General features: G+C 42.6%; 1 protein-coding gene across 1 annotated transcript in view; it reads right to left on the reverse strand.

Moving 5' to 3' along the window:
• Nucleotides 1–999: 999 nt before the first annotated feature.
• lingo3a (leucine rich repeat and Ig domain containing 3a) overlaps nt 1,000–26,597 on the reverse strand; it is a 36,347-nt gene continuing 10,749 nt past the window's right edge. Inside the window, exon 2 of the mRNA XM_073476798.1 lies at nt 1,000–4,863. Coding sequence (XP_073332899.1) covers nt 2,979–4,811 — 1,833 coding nt within the window. The 5' untranslated portion in view covers nt 4,812–4,863 and the 3' untranslated portion in view covers nt 1,000–2,978. The remainder of the gene's footprint in view (nt 4,864–26,597) is intronic.

The following is a 26,597-nucleotide window of genomic DNA, read 5'->3' on the forward strand; positions in this document are numbered from 1 at the left end:
TTCTTTGTTTAAAGGACAACAGAAACACCTTTAGTCATGGTAAAACACTCCACAGTCTCTAGAAGACTCTAGCACTGGAAAATAAAAATCCACTTCAAAAATAAGTTAAAAAAACAAATGACTACAAGGTGTTTGTTGTAATAAGTAAGACAAAAAATCTGCCAATAGAACAATTAGAATTAGTCTAAAAACAAGTCTGAGTTCTCTCACTGATGTTACTTTTTAGGTGATTATGTGTTTTATTTACATTATATATTCTTATGTTACGTGCAATGACATTTTTGACTGGACATTAGACAATTATACGTTTGAGTCTTGCAGTGTAATTAACTGATTATCTTAATGCTGAATAAATCATGTAATTTAATCACTTCTACAAAATGTTATACAGCTATGTCATGAGGCATATGTTGGTTTGAGTCCACCCCCGTGGATTATATTGTTAGTGTCTTCCTAGAATACCTCCACCCCTTCTCCTCTCTAGCTCACTTTCATTATGACCTTTGTTCCAGTCTGCAAGGTCTTTATCACATTAGCATTTTTCCCTGCGTGTCTCAAACACATTCGAGGTCTGATGAGAACCCACTTAACTCCTTCCTCCTGCTGGTCAGCCAAGAATCCCTACTGTCACCGTACAGCCAAAAATAGGCAAGTGAACTGAAGCCTGATGTGAACGCCCTTCATGATTTCAGAGAGAGAGCAGGCGTCTCAGTGCAATGTCTGATGATGACATGATCAGGTGAGAACTGTAAAAGCTCCAGGCTGGATATTATTGGTTTGAAAAAGAGACTTTAACAGTAAAATCACAGCAGAACAGAAAAAAGAAAAAACTCACTCAACAGTACTATAAACAACCACAAGGATTTCAATGTAAGAGATTACAAAATATATAATACATCTTATACAGTGTTTATCCTACCTATACAGCGTCATCTATTCAACTGTGGGATAAATGCACCCCAACAAATGTTCAATTTACAAATAGTAAGCATTATTCAAAGTAAGAATCCAACTGTGTACATGCACTCATCTTTTACACACAGCTTCTTTCAGATCGAGAAGGTACATGTCTTGTACAGTGTGTACTGAATAGACAACAATGGAAAATCTAACTAGTAGGGAAGAGCGAGTATTCGCCTGAACAAGTATTCGGTACAGATGATGTACTTTAATATCGCGATGAAGAAAAATCCTTATTGGCAAGCTGACTGAAGTTTATTCATTTAAAAAAATACATGTAAATAGTTATCTTACTCTTGTGATCCACAGCTCAATTCTGAGGCTGTTCTGTAAATATTTCTCTAATACATACTAAATAAAAGCAACTACAGATCAATCCAGATCAATTTCAGGCTTAAATTAACAATTTAAAGGTCACTTACCTGTCCTCTTCCAGTTTAAGAGTACAGGTACGGATACAGACAATTCAGATGCACCGATTGTAACGAAGTCTAACCTGCCGATTCCAATTTTCTTTCTTTCAAAGAACTATAATTAACAGCATACACAGACATTTTTTGTCACCTTTTTTAATGGAAAATTCACTTGTATTAGTAGTATTAGTAGTATTTGTATTTAGGTCCCTCTTATAAGGGTTTAAGCAGTGTATACTGGTATATCAGGGACTCTTATTATGAAAGGAAAGGAGTCTTTTTGTAATGAGCTGCAAATTACATGTGAGCAGGAACAGTTTGCTGTTCTGGTTCAGTAAATGCGCAATTGATAACCCTCGGCTACAATGTTTTACTTTCCCAAAAGAAAACAGGTGGAACTGGCAACTCCAGTAAAGTTCCTGTCTCTGCTCCGCTCCTCGTCTGTTTGGACAGGCGGTGTTAGAAAAAGCGTCTGTAAGTGACAGCAAAAATCGCAAACCTCCACACTCAGCTGAAAATAAAAAGAGTGCACGTATTTTGGGTATATAACAAAATATCTTTCTTTCAGTTCAGGCTGGCGGTCCCGTGGGGGTCGGGTGGCTTGGCGTAAATGTGACAGAATCGGACATATCAGACACTGATCGGCTGGTTCCTGGCCGGTTGATCGGTGCATCTCTATAATTTAGCAGATCGAACAGATACAGATGATTGTGTACTCGCTCATCCCTGCTAACTAGCAAGTGCACATCTGCATGTCCTCATCCGTCACCACAGAAATGTGCGTTGGGTCCCTTAATTGTAGCTTAACCTGCGGAGTCCCATTTTTGATTAAAACGGCTTTGACCAACTTTAAGTGGTATCCAATGAGAGGTAATGTCTCTATACCGCGGCATTGATACTACATGGTGCTTTATGGTCAAATTGGCAGTGTTGCAGAGAGTAGTCTCTTGGTGTCTGTATGTATATTCTGTGCAAATCTACCATCGGCAAAACAACAGAGCTTCTACTGTATATTTAGGTGGTAAGTGCTCAAAAGTCCTGACTGTAAATAGGTCTAAATATGCAGTATATAGCTGGAACTACTCAAGTACATATTGGCAAGTCCTTGGCATTCATTGAGCACCACCCTGTTATAATGTATTCATGAGTTTGGAGATAGAGAGCACGAATCACCTCGGACGGAGCAGAGAGGTGAAGTCCTTTACACATGTAGAGGACAGAGTTCCTTGTAGTGAAGAAGGATGGAGTTGGCAAGAGCTTTGTCGAGGTTAAAGACTGGTGGGACTCTGAGTGCTTCTGTTGCTTGGTCTTTTAACAGTCTATGTAACATTTTGAGACATCTATAATCCGGCTCTGCTCTGCACAACAATGTGAACACACAACAAAGCAATAGAAATATAACAAATCCATACAAGTTTCTCTTTTTGTCTTATGTACAGTAGTTTCATTAACAAAACCTCGTCTCAATAAAATGTCCGACAAATAATTGTATTTAATGTTCCGCAAGCACAAACGTCCACGCCACGTGTCTCCTCCCTTTATGTCCTCACTGCTTGTAAACAGTATCAGGTTAAGAATACTAATGACAGAAACGGATACGAATAATCAAATCATTTTCATGTTGAACTTGCGTGCCCCACCCTGTCCTCCACTGGCAGCAGGTCCATCCACCTTTCTGAAGGAATACTCCACTGAGAAATTGTTCTTGTGCTGCCCTCTCCCTCGACTCCACACAAACAGCAGGATGAAACAGAAGAGGACCACCCCCAGGAACATGATACAGCCCATCGCTGTGGATATGAGGATGGTCTTGAGGTCCAGAGTAAACTTCAAGAAGACTCTGGTGTCATTCAGATTCGTGTCATTAAGGTCCCCAGCATAGTAAGTGCGGTTGGCCATGAGGGCTGCATCCAATGGCAGCCCACTAACTGTAAGTGTGGCGAAATAGGTGTCATTCCCGCCGGCATTGCTGGCTATGCAGATGTAGGTTCCACTATCTGTCACCTGGGCGTACCGTATTTCTAGCGTGCCCTCCGGTAACACAGTCAGGCGGCCGCTGCTCTTCGTAGTGATGCGGCGGCGTTGAGGAGAAATCCAGAATATCACCGGTGTCGGCTCGCCTTCTGCTCTGCATATGAAAGACACAACCTGCCCCTCGCGGGCGGATATCTGCTGCAGTTTCCTGTTGCGGATTTTGGGCTTCTGGCAAGTAAAGTGATCAAAGAGAGCCGAGTCAGAGAAAGCGTTCAGGGCCCGTCCTTGAACCTCGACGGGGGTCATGCACACTGGGGAAGCGCCGTCAAAATTAAGGGTCTTCCTGCGCTGAAGGATCCATAGCAGGCGGCAGTCACAGGCCAGAGGGTTCCCATCCAAACGCAGCGTCTCCAGAGTGTTGACGGACTGGAAGGCTCCCTCTTCCAGGGTCACCAGGCTGTTAGTGGAGAGGTTAAGAAGGCGAATTTGCCTCAGACCACCCAGCGCATATGGCTGCACTACTGCCAGATTTGTATTGACAAGATGCAGCTCCTTCAGCCTAACAAGGTCCCGCAGCGCCCAGGACTCCAACACAGAGATAGGGTTGTAGGAGAGGTTGAGGCTGGTGAGGTGAGCCAGGCTGCGTAGGGCAGAGGTGGGCACAGAGGTGATGTTGGTGTGTGTGATCGACAGCCAAGATAAGTTCAGACCCTGCAGGCTGTGAGGGGAAATGTACTCTAAGAAGGGCCAGTGAGCGATCTCGAGCCCTCTCAGGTTTCCAAGCTTACGGAAGTTCTGGTCCTCTAAGGCAGAGATACTGAGGTAGCGGAGCCGCAGAGTCACCAGGTTATGCAGGTAAGACAAAGACTGGCTGGACACAGAAGTCAGATTGCACCTCTCGATGGTCAGCTCCCTCAAACCCACAAGACCCAGAAAGGCCTTGTTGGAAATATAAACCAAATCATTATCTCCAACTTCCAGGTTTTTTAGACTTTTCAGGTCTTGGAAAGTAAAGTCCAAAAGAATCACAATCTTATTCCCACTGAGGTCCAATGAAGTTAGGTTGGAGAGACGTGAGAAAGCCCCCATGGGGACTAGTTTCAATTGGTTACCCCTCAGTGAAAGCGACTGCAGGTTCTGGAGGCTGGAAAAAGCGTTCGGTTCCAGGACGCTGATCATGTTCTCACTCAGGTCCAGCTTTTCAAGACGTTGATATGGAAGCAGGTCGCCGTGCTCCACCCAGCGAAGTTTATTCCCACTCAGGTCGAGGATCTTGGTGTCCGCTGGGATGCCGTCTGGCAGTGTGGACAGACGTTTGCCGTAACAGGACACAGTCTTCAGTTTTGTAATGCACTCACAACGCTGGGGACATGCCTGACCCTGGGCGGGTGACACTGTGATCATCAGCAGCAAGAACAGGAACGGCAGGAGCCAGCTGACATCCTGGTCCAGGCTCACCCCCATTTCTACTGCTTCCTCCTGCTCCGGTCTGGGGTTGAATCACTGGGCCAGACACCTGAGAAAAGAGACAGAATTGGGGAGAAGGAAAGGAAAGGGAGTGGGGCAGAGGACAAGAGGGAGAGACAAAGAAACAGACAGTGAGACAAATTAATTAAACCCAATTCCCCTTCAACAGCTGTGATCAAACACTCTAAATGAGTGGAATTACAATTACAAACTCTAATTGACCCGACACAGTAGTGAAATTAAAGCTAGCTCCAAGATAATCCTCCGAAGACTGGATCTGTACTCAGCTGAAACAGTTTGATTTGCAATGGTCGCCTTTGCCTCGCAGGCAGTCAGTTTTTAAAATCATATGCCAGCAAACACACAGAAAATTCCCTTAATAGCTTATGAGTCAATTTAATATCTGATGGTTGTTTTGGTCTTTAGCTATTTCATGCATTGTAAATGAAAACGGGGAAACAGGGAAATTGAAAATCTATTGTATTCATAAGAGCTCATGTGAGAGATCTTAAAATGCATGAAAAAGGAAAGCAATTGCCGGCTCTCGAAGCCTTTAACAGCCAACCGCACCACAAAATGGTCCATTTATACAGTGTGAAGCAGAATACTGACTTCTACTCTTCTGTAGAAGAAAATGCCAGCATGTAAACAGGTTGAATAAAATATGAGCAATCTAATCGACAGATATGTAACACAGTACATCCAGTATACAGTGTCTTGGAGTGAACGCCTGACAAGGTCACTCACCATGGCAGAAAGCTACGACTCAGTGCATCACAATAAGTCGGTCCATCACATCATCTGCATAAGTCTCTGAGGCACGAGGCTTATCATGAGAGGAGCTCGCCTAGCCTGACCTGCCTATGGGTTTCATATGACACACACACACACACACACACACATGCACAATTCCTCTCTCACCACCCCTCCGTCTGCTTCTGGATGTTGGCAGCAGAATGGTAATCCCTTTATAAGCTCATTGTGAAATACCAACTAGTGAGATGGAAAGTAACTCTGGAAAACATATTCTATATCATCAGTATGATTGAGTGGTGAGGCTCACAGTGCTTTAAAAAGGTCCTGACTCCTGTGACTGTCATTGGTTCGCACATCAGGAGGTCCCTGACCTACAATATGGGCTGGTTATGTCACTAAAATAACATAAGTGTGCTCACTGGACACACATCACAATAGACATAGAGATGCACAATTATCAAATTCACAATATAGCCAAGTGCAATATCAAAATCATAAACCTGTTATTTTTGGATAAAGGTAGAATGTTTCACAACACAAGTATTGTAGGTCCCAGTGTACAAATCATATGCTTCAGATGTCAGGGAACATGGTTCCCAGCAAATAGGTCACATCATTTTATTTTTCACAGTCAAACCTTTTGCACACCTGTTGATCCACATGTCACAGGCATATAGAGGATCAACAAAATCAGAGCAAAACATTTTTCCCCACACTGTCCACTTCACTTGCAATCAGGAAAAATTGAACAAGAACGTTTTGTTACAAAACCCCCAGAGACCATCTTACATGTAAACACGTGGAGCAATCAATTTTTTGGCCCATACTTCTATAAAATGTTGTATTTTAATTCATGTTATGTTCATGTCCACGCTAATGTGGACACCATGGTGATTAATTGTGCATTCTGCAGTTTGGGTCAATGGGAAACATTCATTTAAATTTTGGGTCCTAAGATAAAAAGCAGTTGAGGTGTCGTAGCTTTAACAGAACAATGATTATCAAAATTGAGCGTGAAAGTTCAGTCTTGAGAAAACACAAAAACACCTCCATGACAGCTGAGTGAAGGTCATCCTCTCATAATGCTGAGACCATCAAATTTCCAAAAACGCCACCATGATACACATAAGTGTAATTTAAGTGGTTGAGACTTTTAAAGGGGCATATTGACTGGATTTCTATGGAGTCAGAGATTTTTCAGTGTCAACACCTAGTGGCCATTAGCGGTACTGCATCTTAAATCACCAATCATGACAAAGTTGTCATTCCCACTAAAATTGTGGCTGATATTACAATTGTAATAAGATTTTTCACAGAAATGTGGCCCGTATCAGACAGATCCATATTTATGGGTACTAATGTTTAACAATGTTAGAGAAAGAACTCCAACATACCATTGCTGTCTTTACTAGTACTTAGACATTGAAACACACACATAGTCATACACTAAACCCCCACAATCAAACGTAAGTCACAAGATAGGAGGCGTTTTGGTATATGGAGGAAGACTAACAGTGTTAAAGGGTTTTACGCTCCCACCTGCTACTGTTACAGATGATTTAACAACTCCTTTAATGTACCTCACCTCTACACATGTTCTAATTACGATTCACCCGGGCTCAGAGATGAATATTCCCATTAGCCGACCTGCCACTGAATTAAATTAACTGTCTGAAAATGTGAGCAGAACTGTCTGATAGCAGACAGGCTTCAAATGAGGAGAACATTGTTAAAAATCACTTAGAGACACTAAATATGAAAATGTCTGACTTTTACAAACTCATTAGAAGTATCACAAAGGACACAGTGGTAGAGACAGCAGCCTGACACCTTTCACAGCCGGTCACTGCAGTCTAACAAGGCCCACTAGTAAAAGCAAGGGCTCTCTCTGCACCCAGAGGCAGCCCGCAGGTTTTAGTTCAGGCTTTATAAATGACAAAACATGGCAGCTGAGGCACTGACACATTCATCTGAAAAAAGTACTCCACCGATGTATCATCGCACTTCTATAACTTAAAAAAAATAATTATTCATAATCAGTTGTCCCTCCTTGTCAAAACCTAGCTCCTACATTACCCACAATGCAACTAAATTGTCGCTAATGCTAACACAGCCTACACTTTAAAATGCCTTGACATCTGAAAGTTAATTGTCAATATCAGCAAAGTCATCCACTAATCTTGGATAAGGTCAAGTCAGATTGATACTTTGAAAGACTGTCTGCATGGTTTCAAGGACTTCACCTTCCACCTTGAAAAGCATGTTGACTTATGTCAAGCCTGTCCATGTCGTGACATTTCATCCACATCAGCATGTCTTCGGGGCATGCAGCCATCTATATAAAACTGTAGCATTAACCTGCTTCTGCAACAGTTTAAGATGTTTTGCCCCCATTTACATCAGAGGGCCAGCGACTGAAACAGAAAACCACAAACTTCCTCCACTCCACATATAAAAATGTCAGTCACATGGCTGGCTTTCCGAAACCGGTATCTGGTAGCAGTCACTCGCTAATAAGCCCAGAGGGCCCCCCGGCCAGCTACTGCACCACAGGTCAACAGCAGGTGGATAGAGTAGTGTGCACTCTACTGTATACAGCGTGATCCCCCCCCCGGCAGCTCCACGCAGAGCTGCTGTCCGAGAGGCTACTGTTACCTGGTACGACGCTGCAGTCAAAAATAACGGCTGTAATCTCTGATTACGCAGCAGGAGCACAACTCTGTGTGCTCTACCCCGCTGACCTTCAGCTGATGCAGGTGACAGGATGCAGGAAGTGACTCAAACACTTTAACTAAGTCCTCATGTTTAATTTGCTCTGTCTTTTTTAAAAAGATCAATTCTTGTGGGTCGACACATGTCATGATCCTCGGTCTTAGTTTAGTTATTTTATGTTTTATGTTGAAAGACTGCTTGTGTGGCAAGTTTTGCTTTACCCTTCCTGTCTGTGACTTTTCCCTGCCTGTTTTCTGTATTCAGCTGTGTTTCCTTAGTTAATTAGTCCCTGTTCATTTATGGTACGTGTCCATATGATCCTTCCCATGAGACATTGCGTCGCGTTTTGAGAGATGGGGCTCCACGTTGCCTGCTCCTCATTTTGCAAAATGTTGAAGTCTGGCTTCTTTACGCAAATCAGGGGCATCCCGCACAATGCCACTGGAAACTCCTGAAACACTATAAAAAGCAATCACTGTCAAGTTAAAATGAAGACAGATTCACCAACAGCATGGCTTATTTCTCGCCTAAAATGTTGTCAGAAACACATTTCAGAGAACTATTTCAGTGAAGTAAGAAAAACCCTGCATTCCAATACCCATATAAACATACTATTTAGTCTGCCATAAAAAGATTTAGTATGTCCCAAGATGAAGTACGTGAAATGCGGTATGCCAAAAAACCAGGATGTTCTACCACATCTGGTCACATTTTGCAGTATGCAAGCCACCATGCTTTTCTGGTTATTCTGACCCACAATCCTCTGCACAGCGGAAGATACGTCACATATGTAACGGCGTGCCGCGCAAATACGAACAAAGCCGAGAGAGCACAAACATTTGACAGCTCACTGACAGATGACAGATGGCAGTGCATACCTTCTCTTTGTACTCAAACATTTTGCGCTAAGGCTGCAATGGATATAGGAGCAAGAGGGTCAAAGTTCAAGGTGCACTGTAATGACAAACTACTGTGTCCCAGTTGTATGCTTCTGCATGCAATTCAGAACAAACCCAAAGCTTCCAAACAAGCCACCATGTTGGACTGGTTTGAAAGCAGACAGACCAAAGCGGCGTTCGTTGAATCAGGTGCAACCGGCAAGTGTTTGCATGGTTGTCAGAGGGTGTAGCCTGTGTTGGCAAAGCGTGCAAAGCTGGGAAGCGTTGCGTGCCCGCAGGTCCAAAAACGCCCCTGTGGACACGCATCATTAGACAACATGTTTCCCTCTTTTCAGCTCTTCCGTTTAACCTCCTTGTGTCTCTTCTGCATTCAGAGCCTTTCTAAGTCCTGCATTTACTCCTTGTGTCTCATCAGTGCTCCTGCGTTTGTTCCCTGTACCTTTCCTGTTTGCTCTCAGATAAGTTTTTGTATTTCTCTTCAGTTTTTTGGATTTGCCTGAGCCTGCTTTTTTGGGTTTTATCGCTTGCCAGTTTTTGTTGTCTGGGCATCGGCTTTAAATCACTCAAAAAAACAGCAGTAGTATTAAAGTAGCTAGGTTGCCTTTACATAAATGAGTAGAATATAGCAGGGTTTAAAATGTCTGGCTCATCCGATAAACATCATGTTCTTGGCAGAGTGTAACATTCAGTAAAGTTCAGTTATGTAAAAAAAAAGTCAGAGGAATGTTCACCAGACCGAACTACACCAGCTATGTCTTCCAGGCAGAATCAATATGCAGCTCTGATATAAACTCAAATGCCTCGATCAGCTGCGAAAGCATTTCCTGCTTCAAAATCCACTTCCATCACCGCCTCTGTGTGCTGACCTCACCAGAACGTCGCTGTATCAGCCACCTGCATTCACAGCTGCTGTTCATTTGCTCATTAGCTCGTCAGTTAATATCTAGGTTGGTGTTTTCATGCATTTCACAGATAGTTAAGGAGCTGCTGTATTATTTCAGGCATTATTTTGTGCCTTAACTCTGAATGCTGTATTATTTCAGCCCTCTTTCCTCTTACCTGCCAAAAATTGTGAGAAAAGACAGACGGCTATTGTCTGTCATTGTCAAACAGATGAATTATATATGAAATCACTGTCAGAACAGACTTTGCACTCGTCCAGTAACATTAGGCGAGGGGTCCGTTTTCTTTATCTTGTAATTTTGGTTGCCAGGCAACATTTGCTCATCCAGTATTTTCTGTTTCGAAAAAAGATTGACTGCCTGAAGTAATGTTCTATTCTGGAAATGCCTCAATATTTACACACATGGGAGTGAATTGAATTGAAACATGTATTTTTTTTTACTTCTGTTAAGAGTCTTCTGCTTTCAGCCACACCAGCTTTATATATCTGGACTTCTCAGCTGTCAACAGACTGAAAAATCGTTTACGTAATGACTTTGTAAGGCCAAAGGGCTTAAAGAGACACAGCCAGGATCGTCAGCAAATTTGTTGTGGCCTTCAAGTGCATGAAAATTTAATAGTTCTCTTACTTAAAAGGCACAGAGACACCAGATTGTATTGAGCTGCGAGGCTAATAGACCTTTCCCAGTGCAGGCTGTGACCTGTCAAAATGCCTGCTGTGAAAAAGGCACTTGAGCAAAGACAGTGTCTCCAATGGCTGTACTATAGACCTCTCTAAATGTGACAGCTGAATTTTATCAAAAGGGCACCATCAAAGGAAAAGTGGCCAAGTTTTACAAATTCAACATATGTTTCTGTGCCCCTTTTTTGGAGGTAAAAACGTCTGAATCCGTCACTAGGTATGACAGAAAGAGACTCAAACACTGCTGTCATGACAGTGGAAGGCAGAAGCACAAATCAAAGATGGCTTCGCACTGTTGTTGGCTGCTCTTGTGATGCTTGAAGCTGCGGCTCACACTTACATTGTGATACAAATTTTAGGTGACACGTTTGCAACAAGAAAGAAATTCATGTAGCATTCAAATACTGACAGAGGGTATGTGTCTGTCTTCATAAAAGCCACAGTGCAGAGATCCTCTCTGGTCTCACAAACAGATTTCCATTTAACATTTAGGAACACTAAAACATTGCATTTTTAAAGATCTCTCACAGCTTAACGTTATCTTTTTGATTCATTGCTTATGTGCACATGAACTGACGGCTGGAACATGAAAAAGCCAGAATCAAATATTCAGTACACAGTACGCAGCCTGTAGTCACGAGCTGATAGAAATGACTGGGAATATGATATTCTTAAGATTTCATTAAAAACACTTAAAGAACTGTTGTTGAGGCCTTCTCTTTATGATCTTTTCTATAACAGCTGCTTAGTGCCACTTGCTTTGGTGTTTCACATTTCTCCATTCTGAACTGTACTTGCTCCTGATTTTCCCGTCTCATCTTGAAAATCCTTGCAGAGTAATACTAAGTAGTAGAGCCATGATCCTGACCCGACCCGAAACTATTTGTGCATTCAACTCATCAGATTTTCTCATATACAGGCCCCGGGGTCCCCTACCAATTGGATGAGCCTTTGTTCACAGTGTTCAAGATAGCTAACACGACACAACATTGTTAACACGGCTAAGACTGTTAAACAGTAGCGTGTTAGCATTGTCATTGTAAGGACGTTACTGTAGCATGCTAATGTTAACATTTATTATCATAATAGTATTATAAACACAAGTTGTGACTTTAAAATAAACAATTGCTTCATAAATGTTTTATAAAGCATTTCATTGTTTGTTAACAGTAGATTTCTTATTACATAAAGTTTAATGAACTATCAATTTACCATTCGTTAGTGATAAATAAGTGTGTTATAGCCACACAGCTGCGAGCGTGGCTGTAGACTGGTAGCCTTGATTAATTGACTTGCTTTTATTTGTGATCTTTATGCTACAAAATTAAAAATGATAATGTTGATGTTTTCTTAATTACATTTGGAGTACAAACATTAGCAATCATCCATGATTAGTCATCCAGTCCTCATTAGGTTGCCTCCTCTGTACAGCTTCAGTCAGCGTGGCTCCTCCTGAGCTCAGACTCTGTGAAGTACAGATGGCAGAGCGGGTGACCCGGAATTCATGTGCTCTCTGACCGCTTCCCAATTACCATCCAAACACTGCAGTGAGTTAGGGGGGTGAGCGAGAAAAGTGTGGCTTTTCAGCTAAAAAAAAAGAAAAAAAAACAAGTGTAGGTTATATAGCAACAGAGCCATATTTAGATGACGGAGTGGGCTGTAAAGCTGCAGGGGCAAGGGGGTTCAGTGAGATGTACTGCCACCTCTCTGGCCCTCTTCTCACCACCTCTTCCTGCTCAAACTGCTGCATAATTTAATTTCTGAGACTACCTTTACTTCACCCTCACCTCCTCTACAGTGTCTTTTTGTTTAAACAGAAGCCATTAGGGCCTGAAAGACAGCAAATTAAGCTAATGGGCCTTATGCAAACACTGTCCTCTTCTATTCTAAACAATAGATCGTGAGGCCCCCACATGTTTCAACATGAGGACATTAGGACCGGATCAGATAGAGGACATTGCTGATGCTCGGCTGAATCTTACACATTAAACACGAACACACCCCATTAATGTATGCATGAGGCTTCTGTAATAAGCGGAAAATGGTGTCTGTGAGTGTGTATGTGTGTGTGTGTGTGAGTGGTGAGACAAGAGATTCATGTGATGGGCTGCAGCTACACGAGAGTTCAACACTAATGTTAACAATTTTGACTTGCCCCAAGCAGTTGTCAAATAGCAACAAAGACTAGTGTTAATTGTCAAATTTAATCTCATCAGCTTTGCCTTCATACTCGAGGCAATGTCATAGTTTGGGTTTTTGGTTTTGTCACTGCCTGTTTTATTTTGTAGACTATATCCTCAGGTGTCAGTGTTTTACTTTCCACTTCCTGTCTTTGTCTTTTTTCCTGCCCATTTTTCAGCTTTTTCCATTACATCCCAGTGAGACTGGGATTTTGCATTTCCACCACTACTGGGCTACCTGCTTGATGGTGTGAATTAAACCAATGTCGCGCTTGTCCCGATCCCCGCAGTACTATCAAAGCATCACTGCTAACAAAGTGGCAAGGGTTGGCCAAAGTCGCGAGACGTCACCGCAGCCTGCTTGGAGGCGGGGCGAGCCCGGCTCTGCCCTACTCCAGAGCAGGTCCATCGCCGGCATGGCTCGGCTCAACTTGCCGCAGTAAAACTGGTGATGGAAAAGCAAATCAGCACGGCTCGGTTTGACTGGGTGCGGCCAAAAATTTGAGTGGAAAAACCGCCTGTGTGCAAATGCAGAGGTACATGTGTCTTAGCCCAAATTTTGTGAGATGTCAAAGGATAGGACTGGTGAAGAGATATTTTCAGTTTACTGTCGTTTTGTAACAAATGTTACTCAAACAGGAGCAAACGGTGCATTTGTCGGGAACTATTTTCAGCTGCGGATTAGTACACATTTTGTGCTCTAGTCAGTATTGACAGCAGCAGGTTGGTGTGTGTGGGATGGACTTAAAATAAACTACAGTACCCATGTTAATCATAAGGAAGACATATGTCAGCCAATATGTCAGCCTGCAACAATGGGGGCTCACTGATGTGCTTTTTATAGTGTCAGGAAAACAATGGAGCTCTATGGCACAATGGGATAAGCTATACAGAGCTTTGGATACACGGATACTTATTGATTGATTTCGTTCGTTTAAAAAAAAAAAAAAATCCACAGACTAATTCTTTAACATTATGGAAAGAGACATCATCTAAAAATTCACCATGATGTACAGTATTGTTCACAGGAACCTCAGTGTTTACAGCTCGATAGAAGGTAGAATATATATATCTGTATAAGTGTGTGTGTGTTATGTATAGCATGTAAGGGCCTGGAAAAAATCAACCGCAGCAGAGATGAGGGTGAGACGGATAATCATGCTGCAGGTGTAGGACCCAGCTGACAAATGAGCAGGAAGCGTGTTTGAGAGTGTGTAGGTGTAGCCGAGCGCTCTCCAGAAAAGGCACGCAGGCCAGAGCATAACATCCATAAAAACTCCTCAAATGGCTGCGCTCACACTCATTTCTACCATGCCCACTCATTGTGCTTTACATAAGCACACACACGCTCTCTCTCTCCGTGTTTGTGTGCATGGTGTGTGTTCACCAGAGAGGGCACACATTACTCATTTACACCGGGGGATGCCGTCATCAGTATCCATCAATCCGTGTACGGAGACCCTGACGCCCCTGGCAGTGCACGGTCCAGGGAACACACACATACTCACACAGGCCATTACACACATTCACGCTCACCTGATGAGAGAGAGAGAGAGAGAGAGAAAAGACTGAGTTGCTTGTTCCGTTTAACGACCCCTGTAACTTCCACCTTGCTTGATGGATCGTTATCACCGGCAGGGCCATGCCATCCACCACAGGCAAGGACACCCATCTCTGGGTGGAGAAGAGAAAGCTGGGGGTGCTGGCATGAAGCATGAGCACCTGTACTGTGAGTATGTGCAGTTAGGAAGGAAAAGGAGTGTGTATTAACATGAGTATACTGTATATGTGTAAGTATCTGACCACACTGAGGTGACAGCAGCAGTCAGAAGATGGATGAGGGGCATTGTGTGCAAACAGTCCACTTATTTAATGTGGATTTGTCCTCGAGGCCCTGCATAATAAAACTGCCGCAGTGGACTGATCAGATACGTCTGAATTTGCCATTACACCTTAGCAGGGCATGCAGATTGATATGAAATACTAGTTAAAGGGTGCCAAATGGGATTTTAATTATAATAATGGATTGCAGTGAGATTCTTAAATTGCACTTCTCTCCTATGCAAAGCAGCAACAGTGAAACCAAAGGACACAAAAGGGGTGATTAAGAATGTGTCTTGCCATGTGCCATGAATGTTTAATGAGAGAGAACTGTTTCAGGGCTTATGGACGTAAAGACTTCTACGAACAGGCACTAAATAATTGAGGATGTTATTCTGCATGGTCATGTCCCACTGACATGGAGACTTTGACCTTACCTGGAGCTGCAACAGCCACATATACAAAGACAAAGAGGGACAATCACATGATACTCTCATAACTACATTACTGAGATAAAACAACTTTGCAGCATAAAGCTTAACTTTCGTGGTGTGTTTAAGTTTCAACCGAGGTCTAAATCATAAAGATGCCACAACCTGCATCTTTCCATTTATAAGTGACAGACCTGACCTCCATCTTTTAGACATAATAAAGTCCTGTCAGCTTGTAATTTCTCCTTTTAAAAACAAAAAACACAAACATGAAAAAGAGGCACATGAGCTGCCAAATGTCCCACGATAATCTCCATGTTATTCTAAAAATACCATCTACACTAATGAGGTCATTAATCACACTAATGAATGTGAATGCATTATACAAGGACAATTTCAATATATATTTTACCAGCTTGTTTGCAGCCACATGATCCCGATGAAGGAAGTGAAGAACACCGGCTGGGAATAGTTGGGAATAGAGGAATGTGAATACGCTAAAGCCTTAGATGGACCTGCACACAGCAGGTATCATCAGAACATTTCTAGACACATTGGATATGATCCCTACACTTTACGGAAAAGTGATTTTTCCCACAGATTGACCGATTTGCCTGGCGTGGAGACGATCGATATCACCAGTTACTTGATCCTGCAGACCTCCTACTACACGGCTAGCCAAATGAAGGCGTACGAGAGTCACTATTTCATGTGTGGCTGGGTCAACGACATCGTATCGAAAGCAGCATTGAATGACTGCCATCTTGTTTTTGCTCAGGTGAGTATGTTTGCTTATTGGACTCGAAAGTAGCTCTTTTTTTATTGTCTTCAGTTGTTTAGGAGAATGCCGCAACACTGTTTTTCTGTGAAGCTCCAGAAATATTTTGTGGACTACGACACATCACCTGACTTTCCATCGGCATGGGGGTGAGTAGATAAGGACTGAATTTTCATTTTTGGTTGAACTGATCCTTTAATAAAATGTTTGCTTCATCTTGAGTCAAACTTGAATCAAAGCTGCATCAGAAGTTTGATGCCAGGTCCAACTGCAGAAAAAAATAAATAACAGAATGAAATAAATTTCATTCTGTTAGAAGAGGCCTTATATTAAATTACACCAGTGAATTTCAGGCTCTAGGTTCCTTTGGAATAAGAGAACAAGGTTTTGGACTCGCGATCCAGTATCGATACTAAATGAACACTGAGCTGCCAAATCATTACAGAGGCTGCCACTTTCTCCAATTACAGTAACAGACCAGAATGCACTGCATCTTTGAGACGTGTATCCATTTGGGGAAGTAAGTAAATAAGTACAGATTACAATACTGTTCAGTTTTTATTATTCCATGTTTCTTCATCATCCAAATCATCCAGTCTGAGTAATATGAGAGAACGGACCAGCCGGGTCTGTAATAGCTTTTGTTAGCTCACTGTGAGGACAGGGTCTGACCTGCTTTCTGTTTTATCAATTTGTACTGAGGCATGTTCACAGCTGAAGGTTAAAACTAATATTGGGGTTCTACACAAACACACCCACACGGTCCCAACCAATCCTAACACAGTCAGTTTGAGTTAATACAGCGAGATCTGTGGCTCAAAAGAACATTAAGTTCGATGCCGCTCTTTCAGGGGCCACCGGCCATCACTGTAATGCAGGGTGACACTTTTTCCCCCAGTCACACACACACACACACTCTCGGTGGTGCCAGTCTAGGCTCTGGAGCCCTGAGCAGTGTGTCGTATCGGCACATGACCCAACACATTTTCATTAGCAACGTTTTGTAACAGTAATCCATTACTGTGCTCCATCAATTTAGGCCTATAACGTTGGTGGCCGACTTCTTTATCCCTTGCTTATTTATTTCGAGGCCTCATGAGACTTGAGAGCTCACAGTAAATAGACTAATGATGATTAAAAAATCCAATTTCAGACATTAATGATTCGCATCAAATGTTTGATATTATAGAACTGAATGCTTTCCATTAGGTCAACAATAATTTGTCTTTTGCTATGAGAGAAAGCATGAGGTTACGCCCAGAAGTCATGGTGTAACTTAAAGGCATAGTTCAACATTATGGAAAACACTCTTATTCACTTTTTGCCAAGAGACTGGAAACAGCGAGCCGGATTCTGAAATTCACAGAAAGAACTGAGTTCATTCGGAGTTGAATACAAACACAAATCGACACACCCAAACACATGGTTGATGCTAACTAGCTGACAGTTAACATCTGTACAACATGGGCTGTTTGGGCCAAATAAAAACATTCCCATAGTAAAAAATTGCACAAATGACCCAAGGCTTTTGTTTGAACTTACATTTAAGAGATCTTGATCGGAGATGTCAACTCAATCACTAAAAATGAATTTATAGGCAGATAATAAGGGGCAGAGCCAGAACTTTCCTGCTGGGGTGGCAAAAAAACTACTTCAAATGTACAGAAAATGAAAGAAAATCAACTACCCTCCTCCCAGTAGCTAAAACATACAAATCTCTTGATGTTACTCTTACTGTAACAAACTGCTGTCTGGGTAAGAAAACCTAGAAAAAAGTTATATAAAAAAACAACCTTTTAAATGCTTATTTCCAGTTACTTTTAATTGTGTATTTCCATCTGCCTGTACTCCTCTAAAGTTGTTCCTTTAATGTGAGTGAGTACTGACAGCTGTGACATTAACAGACAGACACGAGAGTGGTCGCCATCTTGTTATCTAACTCGAAGCGTATCTCCCAAAATGATGCCTGCTGTCCCCTTTTAAACAGCAATTATCTCTCAGTCATTTCAGAAGTGTCTGTATCACTTCTCGTAAATAACACCATGACATTTTTGCACAAAACAACAAAAAAAATAATGGCAATATGAAGTCATCTGGAACACTTCACTTATGGACACAGCGATATGGGTGTCACAGTGGAACGACGGCACCGGTCAGCCGCTTGTCTGCCTGTTCATCCAGCTCGCCATGTGGACAAGCTGCCACTGGCAGCTAGCCTATTAAATGGCTATCCTCTCTTTAAGCCCCCGTGATCAGAGTGTGTCAGTCAACCAGCAGTCTCCCTCCCCCGGCAGCCTCTGAGGCTACTTGCCTGACTTCAGCAGGGATGAGAAGTGACAGACCACCAGGAAAGATAGGACCTAATTGGCAAAATTGGCAGAAAGGACGGATTGTTTGTGCTCAGTGAACAGATCAAAATGTTCATTTGTCCTTGTCCAAATCTTTTGGGACTGTTTTAAAAAAAGACGGGAAATAAAATAGAATTTGTTATTCGGGCGCTGTCCGGATTGTGTCTGGCAACTACTGATACATTGATAGGATAACAAAAATCAGTGTGAAGGCGTCAGGGATCATTCAACTACGAGATTTGTGTCCTTGAAAGCCCCCTGATCAAATACTGAATGTAATGACTTGGAAACATCTATTACTGTGTGACTCTCATAACTTTGGAGCAAATGGCTGGTTGTCAACTCCTCAGCCTTGATTGCTTCAGTATGCATGGCACCTGTTCAGCCCATAACTGTATAATTCTCTCTTTTATTTACATTATGCTGCTGAAAGAGGACTGGGGGCAATTTAACACCGAGAACTTCTGTTGTTTTCCCTCCTTCCCAATTAGTTCAGACACAGTAAACCCCTGCAGTTGGAAATCGGTACAAATAATGACAATTCATCATCCGGCCCCAGTGCTCACGGCAATATAAGCAAATACTAGGTAATTTCAGTGCAACTTTCCCGTACAAAAGTAAGAAGTAATAAATCAAGAGGCAGACTCCAGTCTCAAACACAATTACTCATAGAAAAGTGATTTTCTATCTATGCATGAATGCTACATCATGTCAGAGGTTAATAAGAATAATTTTCACAAGCTTAAACGCCTAGCTGCCGTGTTAGCAGCCAACTTTAATCCGTGAACACAGAGGAGCCCTGAATATGACTGTGACCCCTCGATTTATAGTCATTTATCCCATAAATGCACAACTACAGCTGTTTATCCGCATCAAGAAAGCACTTTACAGTTTTCACTCAGATAGATGGCACTGAGACAAGTGCCAGAAATACAGAGTCATGAAGAGGTGGAGGTGAGCATGATCAGTATCTCCGCTGGCATCTATTTCCCGCCTGGCTGGCCTGTCTGCCGTGTCACCAGCCATCACTTCAGCCCAGGCTCTTTCCATGCCAACTGGCTCGACTCGCCGTCGCTCTCACACTCCCTGCCACGTCCAGAGAGGCAGAGATGGGACATATTAGGCCAGCATCACACGCTTCGCATCATCACACACGGTCACTCGCAGAAAAACACACAGAGATTTACGTGTTCCAATCTACATGTGGAAACGGATGAATGCGCAGAGATGCAGAAAGAAACAGGCATGCATATTCACACACTGTCCTCAATCTGCAGATGAATGTGTGTGAGTTGTATATTTAAAAAGGTTAGTGTCTTGGGGACACTGACCTTCAGATAAATCCTTTTGTTTACCAACATCTCTGCATGGAGAGCAGCTCAAGATCAGAGGAGGGCACAAATAAGAGTATCGCATATATCAGATACGCTGTGAAAGATGTAAACTCTCATTGTGAATTCTGACTCCGACACTTTCCTTGTCCTTTTCCAGCCCCTCAAGGTTGAAGCATCATAAGCCTAAATCTGCTGGAGCCTGCTCTAATCCTTCTTGAAGCCTGCAGGCGCTCCATGTCCTTCTCATTGGCTTCATTAAGAGGATCCCTGTCCTTTCTACTTCCCTTTCACTGCCTGCTGCCTGCTCATCAACCGGGCCAATTACGACCAGTTATCTGGAGTCAACGCGTATCTGAGAGGGGTCACGCTGTGCCTTCCCCGTCCTTCCAGAGGAAAGTGAGAAATGTCATCTACGCATAAGCTGCGATGCCACTCATGTCGGAGACAAACACAGTGGAGCGCTCATTGTGTAACTATATACAAGCACCGAGTATCTATAGAGATTCATTTCTCAAACTTTTTACATGATTGCGCAGGTTAGAGTTTCAGGCAGCAATCTAATACTGCCCTCACGGTCCCCTGAGAAAGAAGTCTGACTAGCAGCGCGAGTCTGCGAGGGAGCATGGGGAGCGGTGTGCAAATTGAAAGTTATCCGGAGGCCTGCACGGCAGTGCTGCTGGATTCACATCTATTCATAATTCATCGCTCGACAGCAGCGAGGTGGAGAAAGTTCTGTCCGTGTAATAAACCAGGAAGAGACATCTCTGAAAAGCACTGATGGAATTGGGCAGATCATCCTCCCTACTGCTGAAGGTCCCAGGTGAGAGCGGCACTTGTTATAAGCAGCGAGACATATGGAGCAGATAGCTGGGAGTCAGCATATTTCACATCATATTAGCCCCTACAGCTGTCCATCCGCAATGCTCAAGAGGAGACCAGCTGACTGAGCCACTGTCGGTCTAACATGAACCGTCAAAAGCCTAATTAGAGAGTGTCCAAGCATAGCTAGCAAAGGCTTTTATAGCTCACACATAGTTTTTTCTCCAACTGGAGCCATTTAAACTCTCAGCCGCATGACCACAAGAGAGTCAAACTGCTCAGTCCTCTAGTGAGTGCACTCACCAAACCAAATGGAAAACACAGGGATAACTACTGAAGCTTGAACCTGAAATAAAGTATTTTTGGGCGCAGTGGAACCGAGCTGTGAACACAACACATCACCATTTAAAGTGATGTTCAAACTTGTTAGCAAACTGTTGCCCGTTTACAAATCCAGCATATATGGAGCAACACTATCATGCATTTTGAATTGTGTATCTGGCCATCTGATGGATGGTCTCTTTAGCTGCTAAAAACTGTTCACAAACTAGTTGCTAACTTTATCAGCCTTGCTGGTGATGCAATTTTCCCACCAAAGTAAAAGCTCGTGGCAACACCGATGGTACCTGGTACACTTTTTTTACAAGAAAAGATGCAAACTATCTGTACATTGCTGTATTAATTTACTGCTAATGACAACTGCAGCTTCACATTGACAGCATTTAACTGGCAAAACACAAGTTGGCTCTTATTTTGAAGCAGGTTAGTCACAGGAAATGCAATGTTTTTAGTGAGTTTAGCACCGCTATTGTTTATCAAAATGCATCTTCAGAGCAAAAACAATGGTAATTTTTCTGCATTTTTTGGCAGCGGATCAGTTATGAAGATAACAGGAAGAAGTTTTATTCAGTTTGTTGTAGTTTTTGAACAAGAAGGAGCTGTTTTGATGAGGAACACCTCCAACTTCTCAGTGACGTAACCGACTCCTTTTCGCTCATTGCCGGCAAACGATTCAGAAGGATCTGCTGCAGCACCAGCAGACTACAGAGCAGCTTCTGTAAGCCTCCTCAATTAATCCACCACAAAAGATAAATTTGTTTTTATTACTTATTATTCATTCATCCATTTAGATATTCTTTTTGTGAATAGTGCATCTAATACACAAGAAATGTGTCTTTGGTTGTAGCTGCATCTGTGACAAGTTCAAAGAAACAAATCAATTCAATCGCCATATTTCAAACAGGATCTGAAGCGTGAACATAACCAAAGCTGAAAATGTAAGTCACTCATGGGACACAGAATGCCTCTAGCAGGTTGATGCTGACAGTTTTGGAGTACAGCTACAGTCATTCAAGACGACTGATGATGACAGACAAGACAGCTCAAAGACCACACTCACTAAGCTCGACTCAACTGAAATAGACAACGTTATGAGACTCCTAAAAGTTAAAACAAGTTCACGAAAGAAGACAAAACTTCAGATACAAAAAAGTGGACACATTTAAAGGGAATCTGCAAAGGCTTTTTCACCTTCAAAGCACATGTTCACAAGTACAGAAGTTCACTGAAATGTCTGCGCTGAAACACGCACAGCTTGTCTACTGACAACACATACTGTAAACTGTGGAGGTGACTTTGGTTGTCAGGGGTGTTGGCTGGCCCTGCAACAAAGTGGCACCGGAGTGACCTGAAGAGGGGGAGGAAACAGTGAAACTGAAGATGGTGGACGCGGAGGATCTACAAAGGACAGTGCCCAATGGATGAGACGAGATGAGACGGGGTATACCAGCACCCAGGCCAGAGGGGGTTAAAATTTAAAGTTACTGCACCCAGCCAATAAATACTCGAGCACACAACCCCACTGTAAAACCACCATTTGATGTATTACACTTTTTTATTTTATTTTATGTTACCGTTTCCTTGTTTCCAGTCCTTATGCTAAGCTAACTGGTTGCTGACGTTAGCTTCATATTTATCAAACAGACATGAGAGTAATATCTGTGAGGTGTGGATGTTGTAAAAATTAATTGAATTCTTATAGTGATCGATTTAAAAAGTTCAATATGTAAGAATCGGCCACCTGTTGAATTCATACTCCAAACCTACAGGGGGCAGCATATCAACAACCGCTATGTGCTGCTAATTGTAGCTGCCGTTAGCTTCATAGCTCATTTAACCGCTTATTTAAATGAATTTAATCTTAAAATATGGTGTCATTGCATAATTTAAGAAAAAGTCTTTCTGTGGATATTTCATTTGGGAATAGCTTCTATTTTAGGGTTACAGTCACGTACAATTTTAATTTAAGAAGCATTTGGTTTAAGTAAGACAGCTGGCTCTACCTGTCAGTCATACACAACGTCCATATTTACTTTTAAAGTAAATCTATTTAATTGTTTTCGGTTAATTCAGTTAGAACATCCACCCTTCATGAAAATCAGTCTCCTCATCACACTGTCTGCAAAATTGTCCCAAAAATGTCGAACCTTTCCTTTCAGATCCAAGTCACAGCGAGGTAGACACTTCACTTTGGCTAAAGACAGCCTGGTAGAAAAAGTAATGACAATAATAATGCTAATCACATTTTGTGTAAGTAGCACATTGTGAAATACGGCATTAAAGCCCGTCATGAGCGTACGTTTGAAATTTGAAGTGGGCTTTTTCTGTCCTTCTCTGCTGTAACATGATGCTGGCTGACATTTCTGACCTCTCCTTCACCCCTCTCATCTTCATCTGTCTTCACTGACTCTGAACTGCACCGGCTGATCATTTTCACTGGAGAGCGAAGAAGCATGCTGCCGCGTTGTTATCGTGTATCGTGTCATTTCATGTAGTTAGTCGCATTAAATCTCTTCACGTCTAAGACGTTCTGAAAGGGTTTTCACCATCCGATCTCTCGGCTGTTTAAAACGTACATCTGCTTTAAAATGAGGGTTCACAACCTCAAGGCTGTTTTACACATGTAAACCCTGCGTTAATGGGAGCAGAGATCAATATTCATGGAAACCTGTACCAAGAATTTCACACCTCAAGACCAGGTTACATTTCAGTTGAGAAGCCTGTATGGTTGTGATTCGAATGAAAGCAGCAACAACATTGACTGGCTTTGTGTTGAATTTTATGTAGCTTGGCATCTATCTGCTGGACTGTCTCTTGCCTCATCTACAATGGCATTGCAGTGGCAGGGATGTCATTGTGTTTTGTAAAAAAGTTGTGTATGTTTTTGTGTATGTGGTGTTTTCGGAATTGTTGTGTTTTATGAAATGTTGTTTTCTAAAAATGCATTGTGTTTTGACATTCACGGCCACTGTATTTCTCTGCATTGTACACGTATAGTATAGAATATTGTTGAAAATCATTGTATTATCCGAATTTGAATTGCAAGAAGCCAAAACAAAAATGTTGTTTTGAATATTTTTTCACCTCTCGTTAAAGTATGGAAAGCCCCAGGTGAAAGAATTTGTCAGTGTCGCTTCTTCGAAGACAATTTACACCTGACAAAAAGCTTCAAACTCACTCACATATTACCATTTTGAAGAGTTGGACCTCTCTTGGCTTTCTTCTTATTTCTATGATGAATACAAACAATATAATCAGAGTTTGAAAAACAAAACACAGACTGCCAAAATGTTTGAGTATATCGAGATCCCTCACAGCTTTGCTCTGACTCTGTTTCCTGAAACGCGGACAAACATTGGATTAGACTCTTCGTTTTTGGATCTCATAACATGACACAAGCAATCTTGCAGCAAAAAAACAATTTCAAAATAAAATAGGCCACATCTGCGATCAAAGTCTTGTGATTCTGAATCAAGGTGATAACAGCAATATCCACAAGTGTCCCTGACCAATAACGATCCCTGTCTGACACACATGCAGCCAGCACCGTGGCTGGCCTGGGATTACAGCATAATGACATCCTGATGAAATGTACTGGGCCATCCAGCTCTGTCTATGTTATGGTCTGTTGTCCATATTTCAGCTGAGCCTGTTTGTATGGCCTACTTCACTGTCCCACCCTCTAATCCTGTGCCGTTGGGAACTGCCACACTGCCCGGTCCACTTCCCATCTCTCCTCCACTCAGCTTTAATCTCGCCGCATCCAAGACAGCGAGCTCTGAATTGGGGACGGCTGACTGTCGAAAACAGCCTTGGCTAAAATGCGACCGCATTTGTAAGAAGCAAACCAGTGGGACAAACGGAAACACTGAAGTGGAATCTCTTTATTTTCTGCAGAACTTACAGCCTTCACATCAATGAAAGGAGTAGTAAAATAGTCTAATCTTGCTCTGTGTCTGCATGCTCATGTGCATGTTTTCCTTCCCGCCGCTCTGAGCCTAATAATGTGAGAATAGCGAGGTCTGGGATTCAGGCGTAATTATCCAAGAGTGTTAATTACAGGAAGAATTCTGAGGCAATTATAAGATCTCAAGCAACAACGCTGGCACTGAATCTGCTCGCACGGCACGCCGACACAGAAACAGTCCACGGTATACCACAGCAGCTAATTGTTGATTAATCTTCAATCATCAATATCACGTTCGGTGCTGTGCATTCACAGAAATGACTGCGAGAAACCTGTGGAGATAACCATTCATTTGTTAAATCGTTAACGTGCTTGTTCTCCCTCATTTTCCTTTTTGCGCTGCTTAAATAATGAGGCATGTTTGTTCAGAGCTATGAGCAGAAACAGGAGAAGTAGTAGCTCTCGTATCTGTGCCATGTCTTCTGAGAGATTAGCTAATGAAACAATGAGCTCATTGTTAAAAGAAGTCAAGTGCTTGAAAAGAGGAAGTTGTGGCAGGGACGAGGAGCCACGCATGAAGGTGCCGACCAGTAAAAATACAAAAGGAGTCGACAAAATAAGCTAAATTACCAAAAGAAAGAAAATGGAAATGCCTTCAAGCACTTATCAGACGCACAAAAAAAGTTATAAATAGAAGCAAAAGAAGAATGACAGATGAAAACAGAAAGCAGAGATGTGAGATGGCTTAGGGAAGGTGATGAGGGATTATACATTTTGACAGAGCCATGGAAGGAAGAGAGCCTTAGAAATGGATTTGTCGAATGTGAGGCACTTCAGAGGAACATAGAGTGTAACCGTGTGTGTGTGTGTGTGTATGTGTCCTTGGATGGGTGGTTGACAGCCACACTCTTTTATCTTTCTGGCGTAAATCTCAACTCGAGAGAGATTCATTCAACGAATGTGCTGCTGCTGTCCACGCAACAACTTTGACTAATAGGAACGCCTAATAAGGGACATGCAAGCTGACTGTAAAAAAATAAATAAATAAAAATCACATGTATTCGCACATAAATTGTCCTAAATGCAAAAAAACTGACACACATACACGGTCTCGGCTGAGGCTCCGCAGGGAGTTAAAAGTGAACCTTGGCGAGTGACACAGGTTGTCAGCGTCCGTGAAGACGGCTTAGTGAGAGAAAACAGAGGGAAGGTGGAGGAGGGAGGAGCCGGAGCAAATTGAGGATGAAGAGAGGGAGGAGATGGTGACTCAGCTGCTCTCCCTAATGGCCTACAGGAGGAAGAGAGGGATGAAGAGGCACATGCTCCCTCTGCTCTTCACAGAGACATCTCAAATGTTCGGTCTCTGAATTAAAGGAGAAACCCCTGAAGAACGGACATGAGCAATAAGTGTCCTTGAAGGGGATCACCACACCATCTGACCAACCAAGTCTGAGGCAGAGCACAACATCATGGCCTGCGAAGGGGCCTCTTTAACGTCTCTAGGTACAGCCACGGGCGCAGAGTAATTGGGCCCCTGCCTGCACTTTATGCATAGATCTGTTCTGACATCACACAGGAACTCAGCATCGGATGTAGTGGGATGAAACAGCATGCTGGATGGAGTCAGAAACACACACTGCGCCGCACCAGAAAAAAAAAAAAAAGCCTCGTCCATGCAAACAGACACAACCACAGCTACATCCTGGCGCACAAATTATTCACAGGCTCTTTTGAAACTGTTTACTCTGACACGCAGGCGCTGCCTTCCCCACACCGAGACAGTCGAGAGATCCACTGAAAGTGGTTCTGATGAGACGCTTCAACGTGAGACAAAAGCCAGAGGCAGCAGGAGGTAAAAAGAAGTCTTTGAAAGA

The sequence above is a fragment of the Pagrus major genome, chromosome 11 (assembly GCF_040436345.1).
Source record: "Pagrus major chromosome 11, Pma_NU_1.0".
Taxonomy (NCBI): Eukaryota; Metazoa; Chordata; class Actinopteri; order Spariformes; family Sparidae; genus Pagrus; species Pagrus major.